The sequence below is a fragment of the Lipophrys pholis genome (assembly GCF_963383615.2).
Source record: "Lipophrys pholis genome assembly, chromosome: 14".
NCBI classification, from domain to species: Eukaryota; Metazoa; Chordata; class Actinopteri; order Blenniiformes; family Blenniidae; genus Lipophrys; species Lipophrys pholis.
Genome location: NC_137633.1, coordinates 26,895,885 through 26,916,392, shown reverse-complemented (window position 1 = coordinate 26,916,392; position 20,508 = coordinate 26,895,885). Strand labels below are relative to the sequence as shown.

At 43.7% G+C, this 20,508-nt stretch overlaps 1 protein-coding gene across 1 annotated transcript in view; it reads right to left on the bottom strand.

Annotated features, from left to right (window-relative positions):
* Positions 1-1,448: 1,448 nt before the first annotated feature.
* Positions 1,449-20,508, bottom strand: part of sfxn5a (sideroflexin 5a) — a 32,796-nt gene continuing 13,736 nt past the window's right edge. The window contains exons 3-14 of the mRNA XM_080479485.1: positions 19,488-19,565; positions 17,623-17,649; positions 15,880-15,934; positions 14,705-14,730; positions 14,567-14,620; positions 13,979-14,035; positions 13,832-13,897; positions 13,083-13,173; positions 9,659-9,774; positions 9,269-9,354; positions 6,405-6,522; positions 1,449-3,548 (exon numbers count right to left, since the gene is read on the bottom strand). Coding sequence (XP_080335611.1) covers positions 3,471-3,548; positions 6,405-6,522; positions 9,269-9,354; positions 9,659-9,774; positions 13,083-13,173; positions 13,832-13,897; positions 13,979-14,035; positions 14,567-14,620; positions 14,705-14,730; positions 15,880-15,934; positions 17,623-17,649; positions 19,488-19,565 — 852 coding nt within the window. The 3' untranslated portion in view covers positions 1,449-3,470. The remainder of the gene's footprint in view (positions 3,549-6,404; positions 6,523-9,268; positions 9,355-9,658; positions 9,775-13,082; positions 13,174-13,831; positions 13,898-13,978; positions 14,036-14,566; positions 14,621-14,704; positions 14,731-15,879; positions 15,935-17,622; positions 17,650-19,487; positions 19,566-20,508) is intronic.

Genomic DNA, 20,508 nt, shown 5'->3' with positions numbered 1-20,508 from the left:
TCCGCCTCACGACCCCGAGGCTTCACAGACCAGCCGACATCTGACCTCACGTCTTGTTTTGTCATCCAAGAGGCGGCGAGACGGAGAGAAAGGAGGAGAACGCTGCAGGTCTCCTCACAAAAGGTGCAGAAACTGTCAAACATCTGGAGGTGCAGAAAGGCCGCAGCTTGTTTTGAGTTCACAGGATATCCAATTCTCACCGCAGCTGCAAATACCAGCATCTAAATAAACACAATATGATGTTTTTAACTCACTCACACACTCCTCGCACTGCGGGAGATGTTTGAGCGGCGGCTCGGTCGCAACACGCTCAGGTCAAAGGTCACAACCATTATCAAGAGCTGCACCGCCGAGCCGTCTGTCAGCAAAACTATTAATCCAAAATCACACTCGTCTCACTAAACGCCTGAGTCAGCAGAGAGGAGGAGGAAGATCAGGAAGAGGAGGAGGAAGATCAGGAGGAGGAGGAGGAAGATCAGGAGGAGGAGGAGTGAGAAGGATGAGAGGACAAGGAGAATCAGAGGAGGCGACAGATCCCTGCTGCTGCCACCGCCGCTGTAAACGTGCTAAAAATCACCCAAATCAGTGGAATCATTTCCTGGTGTTGATGGAGAACACTTCAGTTCTCTCTGTTGTTGAACCCCGATGACAAAAACACAGAAACATTCCTCTGATCTCAAAGCGCCACACTCATATCTGCAGGAAACAAGTCAAACACGGAGGAGAAATCAGCATTTCCCAAGAACAGCTCAGCGAGAAGCAGATAGAAGATGTTTGTTTTTTATTTCACTCCCCCTGACCGTGCACCAGCTTCATGTGCTCATCCTGCGTGTGGCTTCATGTCCGAACGCCGCCGAGCAAACACACAGATCACACACAGATCACACACAGATCACACACACAGATCACACACACGATAACGCTTCAACACCGAGTGTTTACAGAGACGAGCCCAAGGGAGGCGTCGCAGAGAGACAAACACAACTGGAATAATCTGAAGCTGTGCTGCGAGTTCATGTTTTACATTTTTACTGACTTTATGTGACAATTTTGTTTCTTGAAAATTAAGAGCAATTCATTTACAAATAAAAGAATTCAGTCCCAGCAGGGAAGGAGGAGTAGATTTAAAATGAGTAAACTGTTGTTTTTCACTCGTCTCTGTGGTTAAGACACTCTCACCATTAATATCTATAAAAACTAAAAACTACATTAATCAGAGAAAACAGAGCTCAGATTGTCTAGTGGAGACGACGTCGGTACAAACATCCAAAAACCAGATTCACCAGTGTGTGAGTGTGTGTGTGTGTGTGTGTGTGTGTGTGTGTGTGTGTGTGTGTGTGTGTGTGTGTGTGTGTCTCAAAGGAAAGAAAAACATTCTTCATTGCACAATATAAAAGTCAGGAAATGAAAATAAATCCAGTCAATTCAGTGTAAAAAAAGGCAGGTTTAAATCTTAATGGTAATAATTTATTAGAGGGAAAAAATAATCAGGAAACAGAAAAATGGCAAAACTACTTTCGCCATGAAATGAACATTTATACATTCCTCCATTAAAACTTGAATCCCACTCCGTAAACTTGATATTTCCTCACTTTCTAACTTTACAATTTTACACTGTGAGACATTTAAAAAGTGGAAAATAATCTTGTGAGTTCACAGCGTATTAACATTTACCTGCATGCAGCAGATATTTCACTCAAAACTACAATCACATTTCATTCCTAAAATCTTCCTTCAAAAGAGAATTACAAGGTGGTGGTAGAATCGGATCTTAGCTCAGGTCGTAGCACTGCTGGAACACTGTGAGGGGTTTGGAATGTTTTGGCCGATTATCAGAAACACCAACCGTAATCCCACATTGGATTACAGTTACAATGAGAACTACTCTGAGGGTCTCAAGGTAAACATTCATGTCTTTGTCAAGACGATTCACAGCATCAACGGTGTTGAAGATATACAGGAACTTCCACTTCAAGCTTCACGTGGCGTTTGCATTTTGTTTTTCTGTAAAATATAAACCGGTTAAGGTTCATTAGTGTCCATGTGGCCGTTTGCACTAAAACTAATTGTTCTCATCTTTTCTCATGATGTTACGTTTCACCGGTCCGAGCAGCTGGAGGCGACTTCACATCAGTGAAAGTAAAGAAGTCGTCGGCATGTATGTGTGACTTTATTCTCAAACAGCTTCTTCCCGTTACTGGATCAACCTGAAGCCAAGGTTAAAAAGCCTTGTGCTAAATAAACAATGTAATTCACAAACGTGAAATAAAGAAGCGAGAAATAAATGGAAGTTTGAATCAAACTAGTGGTTTGTTTTTTTAAACTATTTACTTTATGCGATCATCTCCAAAAGAAAACACAAAAATCAGCATTGATTCTTCGAAGCGATTGACGCAGTGAGTCGATCCAGTGTGATCAGACCAAAAGCGCTAAAATAAATTCGCTTTTAAAAAAGTCATTTAGGATTAATTACAAACATTTTTAAGGTGGTGCAGAAGCAGGTCTCTAACTGAACTGAAGAGAAATTTAAGGTGGTATTTTGCAGTGGTGTTAATATAAATAAAGGAGTTCCTGATAGTAATTTCTTGTGACTTTGCTACCAGTTGTGAAAACTGAAGAGAAGAGTGAATGAAGCCAGAATGTGACGGGACGGGACAGTAAAGCAAAGCAAACCCAGACCCTGTCGCTGGTCCCACTGCACAGACTCCAGGTAAAATGGAGGCGGGGTTGTCTCTGTCCTCTCTGGACCAATGCAGAAGCTCAGAGCTAATAAGTGAGTTAAGTAAACAACCAGTGTGCGCAAAGCGGAGTATGTAAACAACAACAGAGGATTCATAGGACTAATGAGATATCTGAATATCACGGGCTTGTCGAGAGCGACACATATCACTGACCAATCAGCAGACGGTTGTGTTTTGCTCGTCCTTATTGGACATGTTCTGAAGTGCTGGCTACCTCAACGGAAGGGTGATGAAAAATGGTAACGGTTGGGTACGGTACTGTCGGTACCATCCACAACTTTTGTCAGTGAAAACGCACGAAAACACACCCCGCCCCGTACCGCCCCGTACCATACCGTACCGTACCATATCATATCATATCATACCGTACCGGCACATAGTGCACAGTGGAAACGAGGCTGAAGTGGACTGGTTAGCCGATCCAAGGCCACCATAAAGGTCCACATCACAGCAGGGATGTTCTGACACGTTGTAAGGCGTATAGTCCCAATACTCTGCAGAATCTTTAACAATCACCGCCTGTAGGGATGATGGTGCAATTGTTGGTTGGTTGGTTGGTTGGTGCATTGGTTGGTTGGTTGGTTAGTTGGGTGATTGGTCGGTGCATTGGTTGGTTGGTTGGTTGGTGCATTGGTTGGTTGGTTGATTGGTTGGTTGGTTAGTTGGGTGATTGGTTGGTGCATTGGTTGGTTGGTTGATTGGTTGGTTGGGTGATTTGGTGGCGATCACTCATAGTCCTTTATTGTACATCACAATCTTGCAATCTGTTGCAGAGGCGATTTCTGGCTCGAGCTGATTCACGCTGATCTGTGGGAGTCAAACAGACCAAGAAGGTCACAAAACAAAGAGAAGGCTCAAGTTTCACATCAAAACTGGACATCAAACATCAAAACATCAAAGTTAAATATGTTGTGCAGGTGCAGCCATACATTATCCACACAAACAGCAACTTAAAGACTTCTAACTGCTTTAAGTATTTCTTAAAGGCTTTAAATGTTCTGTATTTACCGCTAATGTGCAAAGAGAGCCAATTTGGCAGATTAAAGTCTAATTTGAGCGTTGCATCTCCTAATATTTGAACCAGAGACAGATGGCTGTTGAGTCGGAGGCAGAATCCTAATAAGACATCTCGGTAGGTGTGAAATGGGGAAGTGGGACAAATTGAGTAGGCGGGGGGTCCCGGGCATTCATGTTGCTTTTTGGGGAGATGTTTTTTTTTTTTTTTTTTTTTCATCTGCTATCCTTGTGAAAGTGCAAAAAGGACTTGTGAGAGAAAAACAGGCCCCTCCGTGGAACGAGAGGCGGCTTTTCACAGGACTGGTGGAGGCGCATATGTCTGAAGTTTGTTGCCATATGGCTGTCTGAGCTATTTCCAGTGGTAATTAAATCCTAAACATTCTAAAGCCAGAGCTGCTTGGCTTGTGTCAGCAAGTCACTTGGCAGAGAGAAGACAAAGACACAGAGAGAGAGCGACACGCAAAACCAAACCGACGCCATTTAATGAGCAGAACGACACAAATCGAGGCACCGGGTCTAAAGTTAGCTCTCAGCCTGTAGCCCGAGTGGCATCAGTGGCGGAGGATAAAGGCGGCGGAGGCTGTGGGCAGATCATAACAGAGCAGGTTCAGTCCCAGAAGGCTACGCCTCATTAGGAAGGAGGCTCTGCAGAGCTGAATGGGAAACACTGGAGAGGTCAGTCACCGACATCACTCATCCAGACGGAGTCCTGGCAGACCTGAGCAGGATTTAAAGGAGCGGCAACACAACACAACCTCTTGCGGTGTCATCAACAGCTCTGACACCGACTCACATTCGCTTCATTAGAACATATTTAAGCTGCTGAGCATCACTGAAGCAAATCCCCAGGGCGCCGACTCTGAGCAGCAACCAAACACTTCTCCTGTTGGATTCTGTCTTTAGTCCGAGGCAACGCTCTGTTTTCAATCTCAAAGCTTGTAAAGGCTGCAATGTGCCAGCAGGGAGGGACAGTGATTGACCCCCCCCCCCCTTTCTGAAGGCTTTTCACATGAGTGAGTCCAACTGAAGGCCTGAGTGCTGAATAACAAACCTGATTTACCGTCAGTGTTTCAGGTTGAAATAATCAAATTTCAATCAAAACCTAGGGATGTCCCGATCCGATCGGTAGATATCAGATCGGGGCCGATATTAGTGATTTGTGAGTGATCGGGGATCGGCAAATCCAGCCAATCACCCAGCCGATCTAAAAAAAAAAATACGCGGTCCGCAACGTCACCTAATAACCACAACAATCAGGGACTAGAAGCTCCGGTCGAGCTGCAGAAGCTAGAAGCAGGCGGAGCGGGGCCATAGACCTATAAAACTAGAGTTATATATAGTGGTTTATGTGTTTATGTGCAGAAGTCTACTTCTACATTTCTATGTGTTCTGTCTTCCTCTGCCTTTTATTGTGTTTGGTGAGTCACAGCGCCCCTAAAGGCCTGGCATGTGTACTACATGCCCTGAAGCCTCGTGTTGAGCCGTGTTCATAGTGAGGTGTGGACGGTTCTTTGGGAGAAGGCCAGGGAGGAAAAAGATTGTTTTTTTCGTCGTGTGGATGTTCCTCAGTTTACAACAACTAAAGAGAAAGAGAAGAATTTTGATTCAATAAGTGAGTTTTACAATAATTTCTAGGTAAACAAAGCTTCTGCCAATAGTGCTTTTAGCTTCAGACATCTTAGTCGCTACAAAAATAGACTATTGAGTATATTTGCAATAGCAATGTGAGTATCGGATCGGGAAAGTATCGGTATCTGCCGATACTCAATTCTGAAAAATCGGATCGGTATCGGGGGTAAAAAAGTGTGATCGGGACGTCCCTATCGAAAACACCGAATAAAATCCAAACCTGGAGTTCCTGGAGTTCATTTTGTTGAAGTAATATTGTGATATTTTTCATCAGATAACCAGTTATTTGGATGAACACACCTACTCGTCTCTCTGATACAACGATGCCTCAGTGAACGTTCTCCCGTCAACCTGATTGATTTAACGTGTGTAAAGAAAATCATTGAAAACAGAAGTGACAGTCAAAAAGACAAGCGACAAGCAGAAAGTCGAGAAAGAGTAAGACGGGGGATAAATTTCATTCTAAAATTAAACTAGAGCTACACTTGGTAGAGCGCAGATCTTCACCATCGCCACATTTGTTTGCGGAACTGAGTTAGCATCGCTAGCATGTTAGCTGTTAGCTCGTATCGATGCTAACTAGCCTGTCAGGAAGCTACATCACTGAGCAGGGAGCGTCTCCATGGCAACAGACGCTGATCTCCTTTGATCTCCTCCATGAGGTGCCTCTCTCATCCACTTTGTATGGGAGGTTTTTTGTAGTTTTGGGGATTTATTGGAAATGGTTAGTCGTTAACGTCCCACAATATAATGGATTGATCTTTGAATGAAGATAAATTAACCCTGAAATTCTCATGTAATTTGGAGGAGTAGTTTTTGCCAAAGGTTTGTCAAATACAAATAAACAAACAAACAAATGAACATTGCCTAAAACATAAGCTTCTCGGCCAACTTTCATTGGCGAAGGTAATAAAACACAGTCCCCTGATCAATACCAGCTCACAAAGAGCTCGTTTACGAAATGTAGAGTTTTGCTGCAGAAGTCAAACTTTGCAGAACACTGGTGTGGTGAAGTACCTGAGACATCTGCGGGAAGAGACTGATGGCGAGCGGCAGCGCCAAGCCGAAGGCGGCCAGAACCACCAGGCTGTGGACGGGCAGGACCAGCCCACGGCGCCTCTGCAGCAGCGGGAGTCTGAGGAGCAAACATGGTGGATTCGCCCACAATCAAAGATCAACGAGGAACCGGAGCGTCTCCAATGTGCAGCTGCATGTTGTGCCTGTGTGAGTTCAGCTGTAAACAGCAGAGATCCAGAGGTCAATGGACCCGAGTGAGACGAGATGAACTCAAACTACTGCAGGTACAGAGGACAGATGGAAAATAAACTAGTGAGAGGAAGACAAAGGTGTGAAGAGATGACTTTCCTACAAACCTGCATCCTAAATAAAATCCAGAAACTCCCACTGAACTCCCAGCAAGTCACATCATCAATAAAAGAAAAGAAAATCAAACAGAATTTCTACTTAAATGACCTTAAAGCTCGACCCGATCCGTTTAGAAATATTTCACTTTGATGCAGTAGATAACATTATTGTTTCAGCCTCTTTTCAGATAAAGAACATTTACATTTTTTCCATATTTACAGATTTTTACAAACTGATTTATAACAAGCAAATTGTCTACACTTAAAAATTTAAAATAAAAAATCTCCAGTGTGAGAATTTACTTTCAGTTTTAATATGATGAATTATCAACATGGCAGATGAATGAAGTGAACATCTTCAGATTAACGATGTTAACCTCTCTAGATCCCACGACGGCTGCAGTCTGTCAGTGTTTCATGGGGGAAATAAAACAGCAGCATGTCGTCTGAACATGTGAAAACCAAACAAAGGATCAGTTCATTGGAACGACTGATGATAGGAAGACTTGCAGTGAAGCTGCTGCGTTGGATATCATTTACACAGAGACGCAAGTCAAGTTTTAGAAAGTGAAAGGAAAATCTAAAGCTTTTTTTAACCAATTTATTTTCTAAACCAGTTGACTGGTCTTAATTAAAATGTTAGTTTTAACATTTTTTCAGAACTTACAGTGTTGAGAAATAACATTTCCAATTAGATTTTCCCTATTTACATGTAAATGTGACAACTTCTTGAATGGTGCTTTAATAATAAAGCAGGATTCAGTTTTTATTGAGGTTTTAATTGGTTAAGAATAACTTATTGACAACATTTAATCCAAAATGTCACAGAAACAGAAAAAAGCAGCATGATGAGTTAGAACAGAAACATTTCCCACTTTTACTGTCTGAAAGGTTTTTTACTTATAAAGACTGAGACTTTTTACTGCTTTGCATGGATGAATCCACCGAACAATGCAGAAACACACACGAACCTCTGAGGTGTCAAAACACTGAATTATGTTGAGTTGTAGGTGAATTATCAAAACTTCGCTTAATTAAGTTAATTATGCTTTCATAATGAAGTATCTTCTCTTCAGGCTCTTTACAAACGGGCTATTTTAACAGTTTGGACTGGATTCCAGTCACAGATCATACTCAGTCACGTATCGATGAAGCCGACTGTTTCTGCTCAAATCTTGACTCTACAGTATGTCGGTGGAGGTTTTGGGTCGTGGCTGCCCTCGGAAGGATAACCTCCTCTGCAGTGTGTGTGTGCAGTGTGCGCGTGTAGTGTGTGTGTGTGTGTGTGTGTGTGTGTGTGTGTGTGTGTGTGTGTGTGTGTGTGTGTGCAGCGTGTGTTTGTGTGGGACAGCGAACTCAGCAGGAGCTTCAGAGAGCTCCGTCTCTCCTGAACCAGCAACGCCTCCTCTTAACGAGGAGAGCTCCTGGCTAATGAGGGAGCTCATTAACACATATGGCTGCCATGCTTTAATTAGGCTACACACACACACACACACACACACACACACACACACACACACACACACACACACACACACACACACACACACACACACACACACCTTATTTTAAAGAGAAAAGTCAATGGGAGAAAAGTTGTGAGGTGTGTGAGATACTGGGAGGGGAAAAGGAGAAAAGTGGATTTTGGGAATGTTTGTTGAGTTTAACAGAACCTGAATCAGGTGAAAAATTGGATCTGAACTGATATTAATGATTAATGCGTGCTCTCACATGCTCTCAGTAACGGCCTCGTCCAGACCACGTTAGTTCACATGAACCTGCGTCTCAGAGACGTCACCAACAAACGCCTCCGACTTGTTGAAGGTCAAACACAGACCCAGGCATGGTGAGAACGCCAATAACTCCTAATGAACGGTCTGCTTGTGACCCGCTGTCCCGCTGTAACCTTTGGATCAGGTGTTTTTCTCGCCTGTGAAGGCTGCATACACGTCATCAAGTGTGCTTCTGATCTGTGACTCGGAGCAGCTCGTGACGGAGGTGGAGGTGCTGATCACAAACAAGTGAGGTGTGCCTTTGTTCTCAGGTGAGAAGCTTTTGTTTATGCTGCTGCTGCTCTGGGAAAACATCGGTAGTTGATAATCATCATTTAAGAAAGAGCAGTTTTACTAAATCCTTTTCCCTGGAAGTTTCAGTTATTAATGGTCACGTTTGATCAAAAGTTGTCCGGGAATGGGGTGGGGTGGTCACACACACACACACACACACACACACACACACACACACACACACACACACACACACACACACACACACACACACACACACACACACACACACACAGATTAGGATTCCTCTGTGCTGGACTACAGGAGGGTTGATTTAATCCCAGCTGACCGGGGTCACAGTTCACACTGGGCTCATTTTAAACGCCACAGACTGGATGAAAAAAGTCTGAGTGTGATGGTCTGTTCCTCCAGAACCTTAACAGAACAAAACATAATTCTCCTGCTGAGTTTCAGTAAATTTGATCAGATTGAGGAAAACAGAAAATCTTACTTTTCCAGGAAGGTCATGATCAGTGGAGGAAGCACCAGGATGGGCACCGGGAGGACTACTCTGGTCAGCGCTGTCTCCATCAGTGCCTGCGTTACACACACACACACACACACACACACACACACACACACACACACACACACACACACACACACACACACACACACACACACACACACACACACACACACACACACACACACACACACACACACACACACACACACACACACACACACACACACACACACACACACACACACACACACACACACACACACAGAGCTTATCCTAAAATAGAAGTGTACAAACTCAATATCTTACCAGTTCCAGTCTATAATAAGTAAAGAAATATATGAATGATTGTATATAATGTGGTTTGTGACGTACATGTCTGGCCGCCACTTTGGAGGTTCCCACCACGTTGCCGTTGTGGTCAAGGACGCTGATGCCCTCCGACAGCTCCGAGTGTCTCATGAGCACCACGTTGCAGACGTTGGCACTGGCTGAGAAGAAGAAGAGAACACCTTCATAACTTCTTCTCTCAGTGTGACTCCGCTGGCAGCCAGGCTGCAGGGCCGTGCTGCTCATGGGCAATGCAGCACTGTTGGTATCAGGTCACGTTTACTCGTACCCGGGTTACAAAAATGGATATTCCCCCTTCTACGTTTAAAAACTAAATCTTAATTTACACGGACCCGCATATCCACCTGGTTCAGAGCTGCTATGAGCAGCCAAACCTGTAGGGGGCAGTGTAACGAGACTCATGAAGCCATGATAGCCAATCAGAATCCTGGAAAAAAAACACCACGTCATGAATTGTGACGTAAATCTCCACCTCTCCTCTTTAGATGCAACCGGAGACACAGAGTTTATCCACATAGAGAAGTAGAAACCAGGATTGAGAAGGCGGGGGATCGAGTCTTTCCATTTAAGCAGCATTTTAAAAGATGTAGAGGGTGGATTTAAGGATCTCTTGGTGTTTTTAAAAGAAACAGGATTATTTGGTAAAATTTTGATAAACTTAATAAAAGAGATAGATACTCTGACCCACACTACAGGATTGTAGGTGGCGCTATTGCACCCTAACGTTGAGTTCCGTCCGCCATTAAGCAACAAAGAAGAAGAAGAAGAAGAAGAAGAAGACGAGTTTATCCAGATCTCCACTGTGGCCAGAGTTTTCAGGAATCATCGTTTGTGGTGAGTCGTAGCTGGTTTATGTGTAAATGTAAGAAATACAGAGAAATATCACAGTTTTTTCAAATAAAAACAGCCTGAGTCTGGAGCTTAAACGGAACAAATCTACAATCAATTTCTGCTCTGAACAACGTCACAAAGGATTTACAATAAAGAAATAATGACGAGCTTCAGGTGAAGTGTGTGTGTGTGTGTGTGTGTGTGTGTGTGTGTGTGTGTGTGTGTGTGTGTGTGTGTGTGTGTGTGGGTGGACTGGGAGTCACTGAGAGTTTAGCGTCGCCGCCTGGAGGCGTTTTAATTTCAGACCTCACATTATCTTGGTCAGGAGCTGCCGGCTGCTCTGCCACCAGGATTCAATTGACTGAGCAAATCACTGTTTTTATTTATAAGGGATTTTTTAACGCTCATTATTCAGAGCAATTAATAACGGCGATATTGGGATGAGCAATAACAGAAACTACAGCAAACACAGCAACTGCTCCAATCCCTGGTTTGTAATTACAAAAATGAAGGCGTCAGAGTAATTATAAAAATTGACTCATAATTGCAAACTTTGCACAGCTAAATGCTCAAATATCTGGTTGTAATTTGTAATTATTTCACATGATTGCAAGTTTTAATTGTCACCTAATAACATTTGGTACATTAATGGTAATGAATCCAAGAATTAAATATCACAATGACAAATATTTTTCCAAAAAGACAAAGAAACAAAAAGCAGACGTTTCTTCAGGCGTCCCCAGGAGTTAAACGTTCTCGCATCTAATTGACTGACAGGCCGCCGCTTGATGAGCTTATTACAAATAATTCTGGCCTTAAGTAATCTGGCAGAATCAAAGCGGAGAAAATCCAAACAGCACTTTGCTTTCGCTCGCTTCAATTAGCCGTTTTAATTACCTTTTATATGGGCCTTCCAAAACAACAACAGCAACAACAATGAACAAACAGAAATCAGGTAAATGAGGCCTTGACATAGACGCCACTTTAGGGGTAATTATCCAATTTGTTTGCTGCAGCAGAGTTCTAACGAGCAGCCAATTACCAGCAGAGGCTGTGTGGAAACCTGTTGATTTAATTAGAAGAGCGGGAGGAGGGGGCAGGCAAACAATTTAATTATACCCCAGCAGCCCGGGGCATTGTGGGACACGGGTCTAAGCCCCCGGGGCGACGGTGTTTGTGGGAGAGTTGGATGAAATCAGCTCAGTGGCTCCAAACACGGCAGACAACAGAGGGAAAGGAGCTTTCATGGAGATTAATCCAACACAGAGAAAACAGGATGATCCACAAACACAACCGCTTCACAAACAGCACAAAACACAACCGGCCAAAACATTAGGACCACAGGTTCCGTCAAAAAAAACTGATTGTGGACAAAGCTGATGTGTTACAAGCAGTGTTGCCACAGCTACCTTGAAAAAGTAATCCGATTACTGATTACGAGTTACTCCTTTAAAAAATAATTACTGATGACTTGTTTTTGAAAGTAAGTGAAGTAGAGTACAAGTAACCTTTTAGTTACTTTCAGCAGCTGCCGACAACACCCCCCACCGTCTCAACATAAAAAAGAAAACCAGTTCTGCTAAAAACTTTGAAAAAAGGGGCGGGGCTTCCTGACAATATATATTTTTACTCAGGAAAATTACAAAACTAGTGTAACATCTCTGCAGTTGGGTTCTTGTTGCAATGATACGGTTTTGTGATGATGTTTGTCAGTTCCTATTCTTTTGTGTCACCTGAACGCACCACTAGAGCGAGCTGGTCTGTGATTGGCTGAGAGTGGAGAAGGGGGCGGGTCAGACGACAGAGCGGACACACTGTCGGTGTCTGTTTGGAGGAGAACCGAGGAGCGGACCGGTTCTGTTTCATAATAAAGAGGCTTTACAGAGAAGAAGCTGGTCCTGCTGGACGCTGCAACAGTAACACACAGGAGAAGTAACTTTTATCTGATTACTGGTTTAGAAATAGTAACGCATTAGATTACTAGTTACTGAAAAAAGTGGTCATTAGAGAATAACACGTTACTTAGTAACTAATTAACCGGCATCACTGGTTACAAGCAGGGAAACAGAAAACGGAACAAATTGTAAAAAAAGAACCTCACTGTGACGTCTTGATGACAAAGTTATAGTAAATGGAAAAAAAATCACATTAAATATATAAGAAATTGGCAGCAAAATCATGTCTTGAAGCCTTTTTAAGAAATAATTTCAAAAGATTTTTTTTTTAAATAGATTTAAAAATGATTGCATGACTTTTTGTTTTCAAGTGAAAACGTAAAGCTTTCGTTTTATTTTGAAGGTTTGATAACACGACAATGGAGCTCGAAGTCACTAGAAACAGAACTTTTCTGAAATGCTCGGACTCTGTCTCCATGGAAACGGGGAAAATTACTGCTACGGCACCAACTAGTGGTCCAACATGAAAACTACATCGTTTCCAGTGTTTCTGCCATTTCCATGGAAACGGACACCGTTTCAAAAATGTTGCCGTGTGAATGCGAAACTTTTCTGAAAGAAAAACACAAAAATAATGCGTCGTCATGGAAACGGAGCCTGAAACTTAGTTTGACACGTAGTGAGGCAGAAAGCAGGTTTAACCCCGGCGGACCAGGACTCACCCACTGCAGGGAACGGGATGAACCTCTGCACCAGCAGGTGGGAGGAGGGACTGAAGCTGCTCACTCTCCGGAGGAAAACATTCAGCCCCACCTGAACACACACACACACACACACACACACACACACACACACACACACACACACACACACACACACACGCACACACAGGTTGTGTTAATAACGACATGGCGTGACACTGCTTTTGTCATCCTCAGTGGCAGCAGGTTAAACGTGCTCTGATAACACAACGCCACTTCCTGCTCAGCTCTTCCCAGCCCAGCAGGGGGGTGGGGTGGATTAATTGGAGTGGTCCTGCCCCCCCCCCCGGTCTGTCGTTCCTCCCACCAGACACCCCACCACTCTTCTTTCTGCGCCGCCGGCCCCGAGGGCCTCCACCGGCTCGGCGCTCGCTGGGACCAGTAATTGGCTGGTCTGAGCTGCTCGAGCTGCCAGCCTCTCAATGTGTTTTATTCTCCTTTGTGAACCTTTGACGGCACGGAGGTTAGAAACAAATCTGAGTTTGTTTTAAAGAAGCAGCTTCTGAATGGGCGGCTAAACATTCTCCTGGAGCGTCTTAAAGGAGCTCAAAAAGCAGCTTCAATGGAGGAAACATGGCGTGGAGACTAAAGATGATAACCAACATTTCCACAAAGCAAAGTGACCTGGAACTCGAAGGGGAAACAACGTGACGATAGAAATCTGAGCCTCGGCTAAAAAACAAAAAACAAAAACTTATACATATACTCACAGCGATGGACACCGCGCTGCTCACTGCACCGACGTATCCCTGGAAGAACGTGGAAAACGGAGCCGGCTACAATGAAAGACAGAGATTATTACAGATTATTACAGATTAAGATAAAAACATGATGGGAGTGTGTGAAGCATCTGGTACCTTGGAGGCGTTCCGGTTGCAGTAATTCACACAGGCGTTATGACTCTGATTTAACCACTGTCCAAAAGGAAAACACTGTTACACACCAGGAATGAAGATAATCTATAATCTGGATGTTAGCGGAGGAAGACGCTCTATAATCTGGGTGTTAGAGGAGGGAGATGCTCTATAATCCGGATGTTAGAGGAGGGAACTGCTCTATAATGTGGGTGATGGTGGGGGGTGCTCTATAATCTGGATGTTAGAGGAGGAAGACGCTCTATAATCTGGGTGTTAGAGGAGGGAGATGCTCTATAATCCTGATGTTGGATGAGGGAACTGCTCTATAATGTGGGTGGTGGTGGGGGGTGCTCTATAATCTGGATGTTATAGGAGGAAGACGCTCTATAATCTGGATGTTAGAGGAGGAGGGTGCTATATAATGTGGATAGTAGAAGAGGAAGATGCTCTATAATCTGATGATGGAGGGGAAGATGCTCTATAACCTGGGTGTTCTATTAAAGAAACAGACTCATGCACCAATGAGGTAAAGTGAACATGACGTCAGTGTGATTGCAGAGTGAACGGAGTGAACAGAGTGAACGTTACCTGCCAGAAGATGGTGGTCAGCAGAGTTTGGTTTGGAAGAAGGAGACCAACAACCTGAACACAAGGAAAATACAATCAGATTTCTATGCGTCTGTTTGAAACCTTTGAATAAATGAAATCTATGTAAGTGAGTCTCACCACAGGCGTGCCGAACGGGATGAAACCTGGTGAGGGACAGAGTCGTTATGTTCTGTCTCACCATCTCATTCTACAATCTAATAAATGTTCCTGGGATTACATCTCGTCTGAATATAATAATACTAAAGGTTTCTCCTCCTGCACGTTCCTGAAATAGTTACTCATTACTTGGGAAAATAACTCTTGTACAACTTTATTTGTCTCAGTTGGGTCTGAAACAATACACAATATACAATACATTCAGTTAATCTGGAGCTACACCAGTCAGTGGGAGGAAGATGCTCTATAATCTGATGCTAGAAGAAGAAGATGCCCTATAATCTGATGTTATAGGAGGAAGATGTTCTATAATCTGATGTTATAGGAGGAAGATGTTCTATAATCTGATGCTAGAGAAGGAAGATGCTCTAATCTGATGTTAGAGGAGAAAGATGTTCTATAATCTGATGTTGGCTCTACTTACAGAAACAGATTGATTCAATAACACAAGATAAGCAGTAGTAGCTTTCATCATACAGTTAATCTGGTTAATCTCAGCCATTCTTGCAGCATTTCTTTCGGCCTTGTTAACGCTTGCTTCCTCCCTTCCTTCCTCCCTCCCACTCTCTCCTTTCCTCCCTCCCTCCCTCACTCCTCCTTTCCCTCCTTCACTCCCCCTCGCCCTCTCCTTCCTTCCCTCCCTCCTTCACCCCCTCTCACCCTCCCTCTCTCCCTAGTCCTCTCTCCTTCCTTCCTTCCCTCCCTACTTCACCCCTCCCTAATTTTCTCCCTCCTGCTCCCTCCCTCCTTCACTCCCTCCCTCCTTCACCCCCTCCCTCCTTCTCTCCCTAGTGCACTCTCCTTCCCTCCTTCCCTCCCTCCTTCCCTCCTTCACCCCCTCCCTCCTTCTCTCCCTAGTGCGCTCTCCTTCCTTCCTTCCCTCCCTCCTTCTCTCTCTCCCTCCCTCCCACACTCGTATTAAAGGTGCTTTGAAGCTGGACCAAAATACAGATGTTTGCCTGTGGAGAACTTTCACCGTCACCGTAGGAGAGAGGTTTTAATCAGCGTCCAGCTGAGTTTGACCTTTCGCGGCCGTGACGACCCCCACCGAGCCGTGACAGTTCCCGGGGTGACGGACGCCTCATGTTGGACCACATAACAAGAGCCCAGATCGGCGGCCACACCAGACACCGTACCTGACATTCGAAAGGGCATGAGGATCTTCTCCCCGGTGTCGGGGTGGATGATGGCCTGTGAACGCAGCGTAATGACTCCATCAGATCATAATGAGCACGACAACTCCGGTCACATGACTGTGAAACTAAAAACTGGACGGTTTAGAGACGGTCAGTTCAGACTGGAGGATAATCCCAAATCTACACACAGAATGTCACATGGGGGGCTTTTCCACCAGAAAGAACCAGGTTCTAGTTCTGGTCCAGGGCCAGATTTGGCACCAGCTCTTTGTCTTTCCACCGCCAAAGCCCTGGTCAAACAGGGGCTAAACTACTGCTACGCTGGCCCCACATCATTGCTGGGCCAGAGTAGAGCCCAAACGGGACCAGAGGGGGGCCAGAGCAGGACCAGAGGGGGGCCAGAGGGGGGCCAGAGCAGGACCAGAGGGGGGCCAGAGGGGGGCCTGACACGTCATCAGTTGGGGGCAGAGTTATCGCCGGAGTTATCGCTACCTACGAGGTGGAAGAGATTCTTAACCAGCATATTGAAATTTACAGTGAACACGGAGCCCCGGAGTGGTTCTAGAGAAAAAAATAATAATAACACGTGGGAACGAGATAATGAGTTGTTCGCTGAAGTTAATAATATGAGGGAAGGAGATCATTTAAGATCTCAGAGTGCTGCCGTGTTCCTGCTCTGTCAGCTGGTCGGATCTAGAATCAGTTTTCCATTGTGTTTTTTTTCAGGCTTTTCATGGTGACATCATTGTAACTCACTTTACCTCCAGGTCTTGTACGGCGTTCTGACCGCAGGCTGAGGTCTGCATGAGGCAGCAGGGGGCGCTCCGCTATGAGACGCTCCACAGAACTTCTTTATAATGAACCAGACTTTTGGTTCCTCAGGAACTACTAAACAAACTACAAACTACTGGAAACGAAAACCTGGAGTTTTTAGAGCTAAAATGAGCCTTTTAATGGCTTCATGTGAAAGAGAACTTTAATCAGAGTGTTTACCTAGGTTACCATGGAAACGGCTGTAGAGCAGCGTTCTATCATTCTACACCTCCGTTCCTCCATGTTGAAGCTTTTGATTCAGACACGTCCAGAAATAAAGTGAAAGGAGCAGAAAGTCACTATGGAATGTAGGAATGGTGAAAAATAAGACCCAAACTCATTCACCTGTTATTATTATTATAATTTTTCTCTATGGCCACTCCGGGGCTCGGGACTAAAACAAGACAGACGTGAAAAACCCCCAATGTGAGCGTCTACATACAAAGAAAAGGGAAGCTCTGAGTAGCTGCTTTCTGTTTTTATCAGTTAGATTTGGGTGGTGGTCACTGGATTATATCAGACCCCGTGTCACAACAAACAGATGATAAAGACCTTCATCAGATCGTCACGAGGAGAAAGTTTTGGGCCCTGTCACCATGGCAACGCCGTTTCATATCACCATTGTTTTTGTCCGATCATCCACATGATGCAGCATTTTAGGAGCCTTTTTTTTTGGTTTTAATCTGCAGGAGAAATTAGAAAACGCTGCCTCAGCTTTGACGTGTGGATGGACAATGATGTCATGGCCCGTCCTCTCGACCTACAACCCCACCTCCCTCTCCGCGACATCACTTAACAACACCAACATGGCGGCCGACCTGCTCCAGGTGGCGCTGCAGGAGCTGCTGCTGCTCGTCGCTTAATTTTTGTGGACGGCAAACTTTTTAAGAAGGATGAGGAGAAAGAAGATGGACGGGGACTTAGACTCACCTGCTTTATTTTCTGGGCTTTCCAAAGCTGCACAAATAAGAAAAAGTCAAGTGAATAACAATAGATAATAGATAGATATATAGAATAACAGAAAATATCACAGTGATTATTTCATGAGGATTATCATATTAAAACCTAATCTGCAGGATTATCATCATTTAAAACCAAACTTGGACTTGAATCAGTGAAGAATTCATGATAGAAAACTAAAAAAGTAGAGACCGGATGATGAGCACATGAAGTGGAACTCAACAACATTCAAAAACTTCTCCAACATTAAAAACTAAATCAGTTCACAAACATGCACATAAAGTTTTGCTACATATCAAAAAAACTGCTGTTCCTGTTGTATTTAATAAATCAAAGAACTAACGGACTGGAGAAATTATAATCTATAAAGCACATTGATTTTTCCTGCTTCGTTCTTTTCTATTTGTCCTTTTTGTATTTATTTCTGAATTCAAATATAAGTAATGTGTATGATTTTGCATTTTTCAATTCTTGTAGTCATCCATCTATATGTTTAAGAACTTGTTGATTTTATTCTATTAATTATAATATTTATGATTTAATTTAATTTATACTATTGTATTCTTTACTTATTTAAATCTGAATTTTTTTTTTCTTTCTGCGAGTTTAAAACTTCCTTCAGAATTAATAAAGGATAATCCATTCATAACAACATAAAAGATTTTTCTTTTCTTTTATTAATTTATTTGAATGGGACAGTGCATATTAATGACCAGACATCCAGTGCTGTAAATACACCAGATTTAGCTCAGAGCTCATTTCCATCGGTAGTCCCACGGGGTAAAACCAAACCACCAAACACAAACATACATAGTTACAATAATACATGGAAAACATAGCACACACTAAAAAACACACCACATTAAAATACATACAGGTACATCTCAAAGAATTTGAATATCATGAAAATGTTCAATATTGTCACTCATTTCAGAAAGTCAAAACCTTTATTTCTTGAAATGTTGATGAGGCTTGAACTACACTAGTTTTTTATCAGGGTATGGCATGAATTCAATTGCACTTTTCTGATAAGGTTTTGGTCAGGTACGTGGCAGAGGGGGTTGTTAATCAGTTTCAGCTGCATTGGTGTTGATGGAATTAACAACAGGTGCACTGGTGCACATTTTTTTTTCACCATTGAAATCTGATGTGTTTTCAAAGTGTTCCTTTAATTTTTTTGAGCAGTGTATTTCACTCTGAGTGTCATGAGCCATTTTTTGAGATGTACCTGTATATGACATAACGCACGGGGAAAGATACCACATTACTAAACAAACAGTAAAGAATTAAATACTACATTACTACATCTATCTCTAAAGTTAGCTGCCTTATCACATATTCCAATATTACCCATACACTCCTCCCTCCTCCTCCCCCCTCAATCACACTGACCTACTCATGATAAAAAGATGAAAATAAGAAGATACATGTCCCTGTGTAGTAAAAACACTTCCTCATGTTCACAATTTTGCTGACTGAGAAGAAATGTTTTTAGTCGTCTCTTGAATGAGACAGATGTGGTGTTGGCAGAGTGTCCCAACTAGAACGACCCTTGATTGAAAGAACATTCTGTGCAAACGTGGACCTCCGAACCTGCACCTCACAGTCCCCCCTGACTGTGGATCGAGTTCTAGTGTCACTCTTCTTTTTTTAAATTAATCCATTAAGAGATTCATGTGATGGTTGAAGCTGAAAGATCAATAAGGTTTTTAAATATGAGAAAAACTGTGTGTGTGTGTGTGTGTGTGTGTGTGTGTGTGTGTGTGTGTGTGTGTGTGTGTGTGTGTGTGTGTGTGTGTGTGTGTGTGTGTGTGTGTGTGTGTGTGTGTGTGTACCTGGGCGTCAGTCACTCCCACAGGCAGTCGTCCTTCTCTGAATCGTTCCAGCAGCTCGTTGCTCTCCTGCAGTCGTTTCTGAAGACGAAACAATAAGAATTTAAAACATGTAAAACTAAAGTTTCTGCAGTCGTCCGCTGGATTTTATCTCCTCTAATATTTTCCACGCAGCTTGATTTGTGGTAAATGTGTTTCATTTGAAACTTCCATGATGATTTCCACTTGATGAGTTTGGTGAAAGGTAATGAGGCTTTCTGTGGTGTGATCCGGCAAAATGTGAGGTCATGAGCTCCAATTTGTTCTAATGAGCTTCCCGTGTGTGTGTGTGTGTGTGTGTGTGTGTGTGTGTGTGTGTGTGTGTGTGTGTGTGTGTGTGTGTGTGTGTGTGTGGCAGTGTTAAGCGTGCACTCAGATCACAGGCTTCCCCCAACCTGCTCTCATTATGAGGGGGCAAGTCGACACTGCGATTGGCTCAGCAAGGTGCGTGTGTGTGTGTGTGTGTGTGTGTGTGTGTGTGTGTGTGTGTGTCCACACCTCGACACCTCGTCACTTCCCGGAGCTGCTGTCATTATTACGTTATCAAAGAGCCACTAACAGCTTCATCACACACAGAACAAAACCTCTGAAGGCTCCACGGACCAAATGATGGACCAGACGACAGATCAGATGAAGGACCAGACAACGGACCAGATGAAGGACCAGACGACGGACCAGATGAAGGACCAGACGACGGATCAACGACAGACCAGATGAAGGACCAAACAAAGGATCAGACGACGGACCAGACGACGGACCAAACAATGGACCAGACGACAGACCAGATGAAGGACCAGACAAAGGATCAGACGACGGACCAGACGACGGACCAAACGATGGACCAGACGACAGACCAGATGAAGGACCAGACAAAGGATCAGACGACGGACCAGATGACGGACCAAACGACAGACCAGATGACGGCGCAGACGACGGAACAGATGACGGAACAGATGACGCACCAAACGATGGACCAAACAACAGA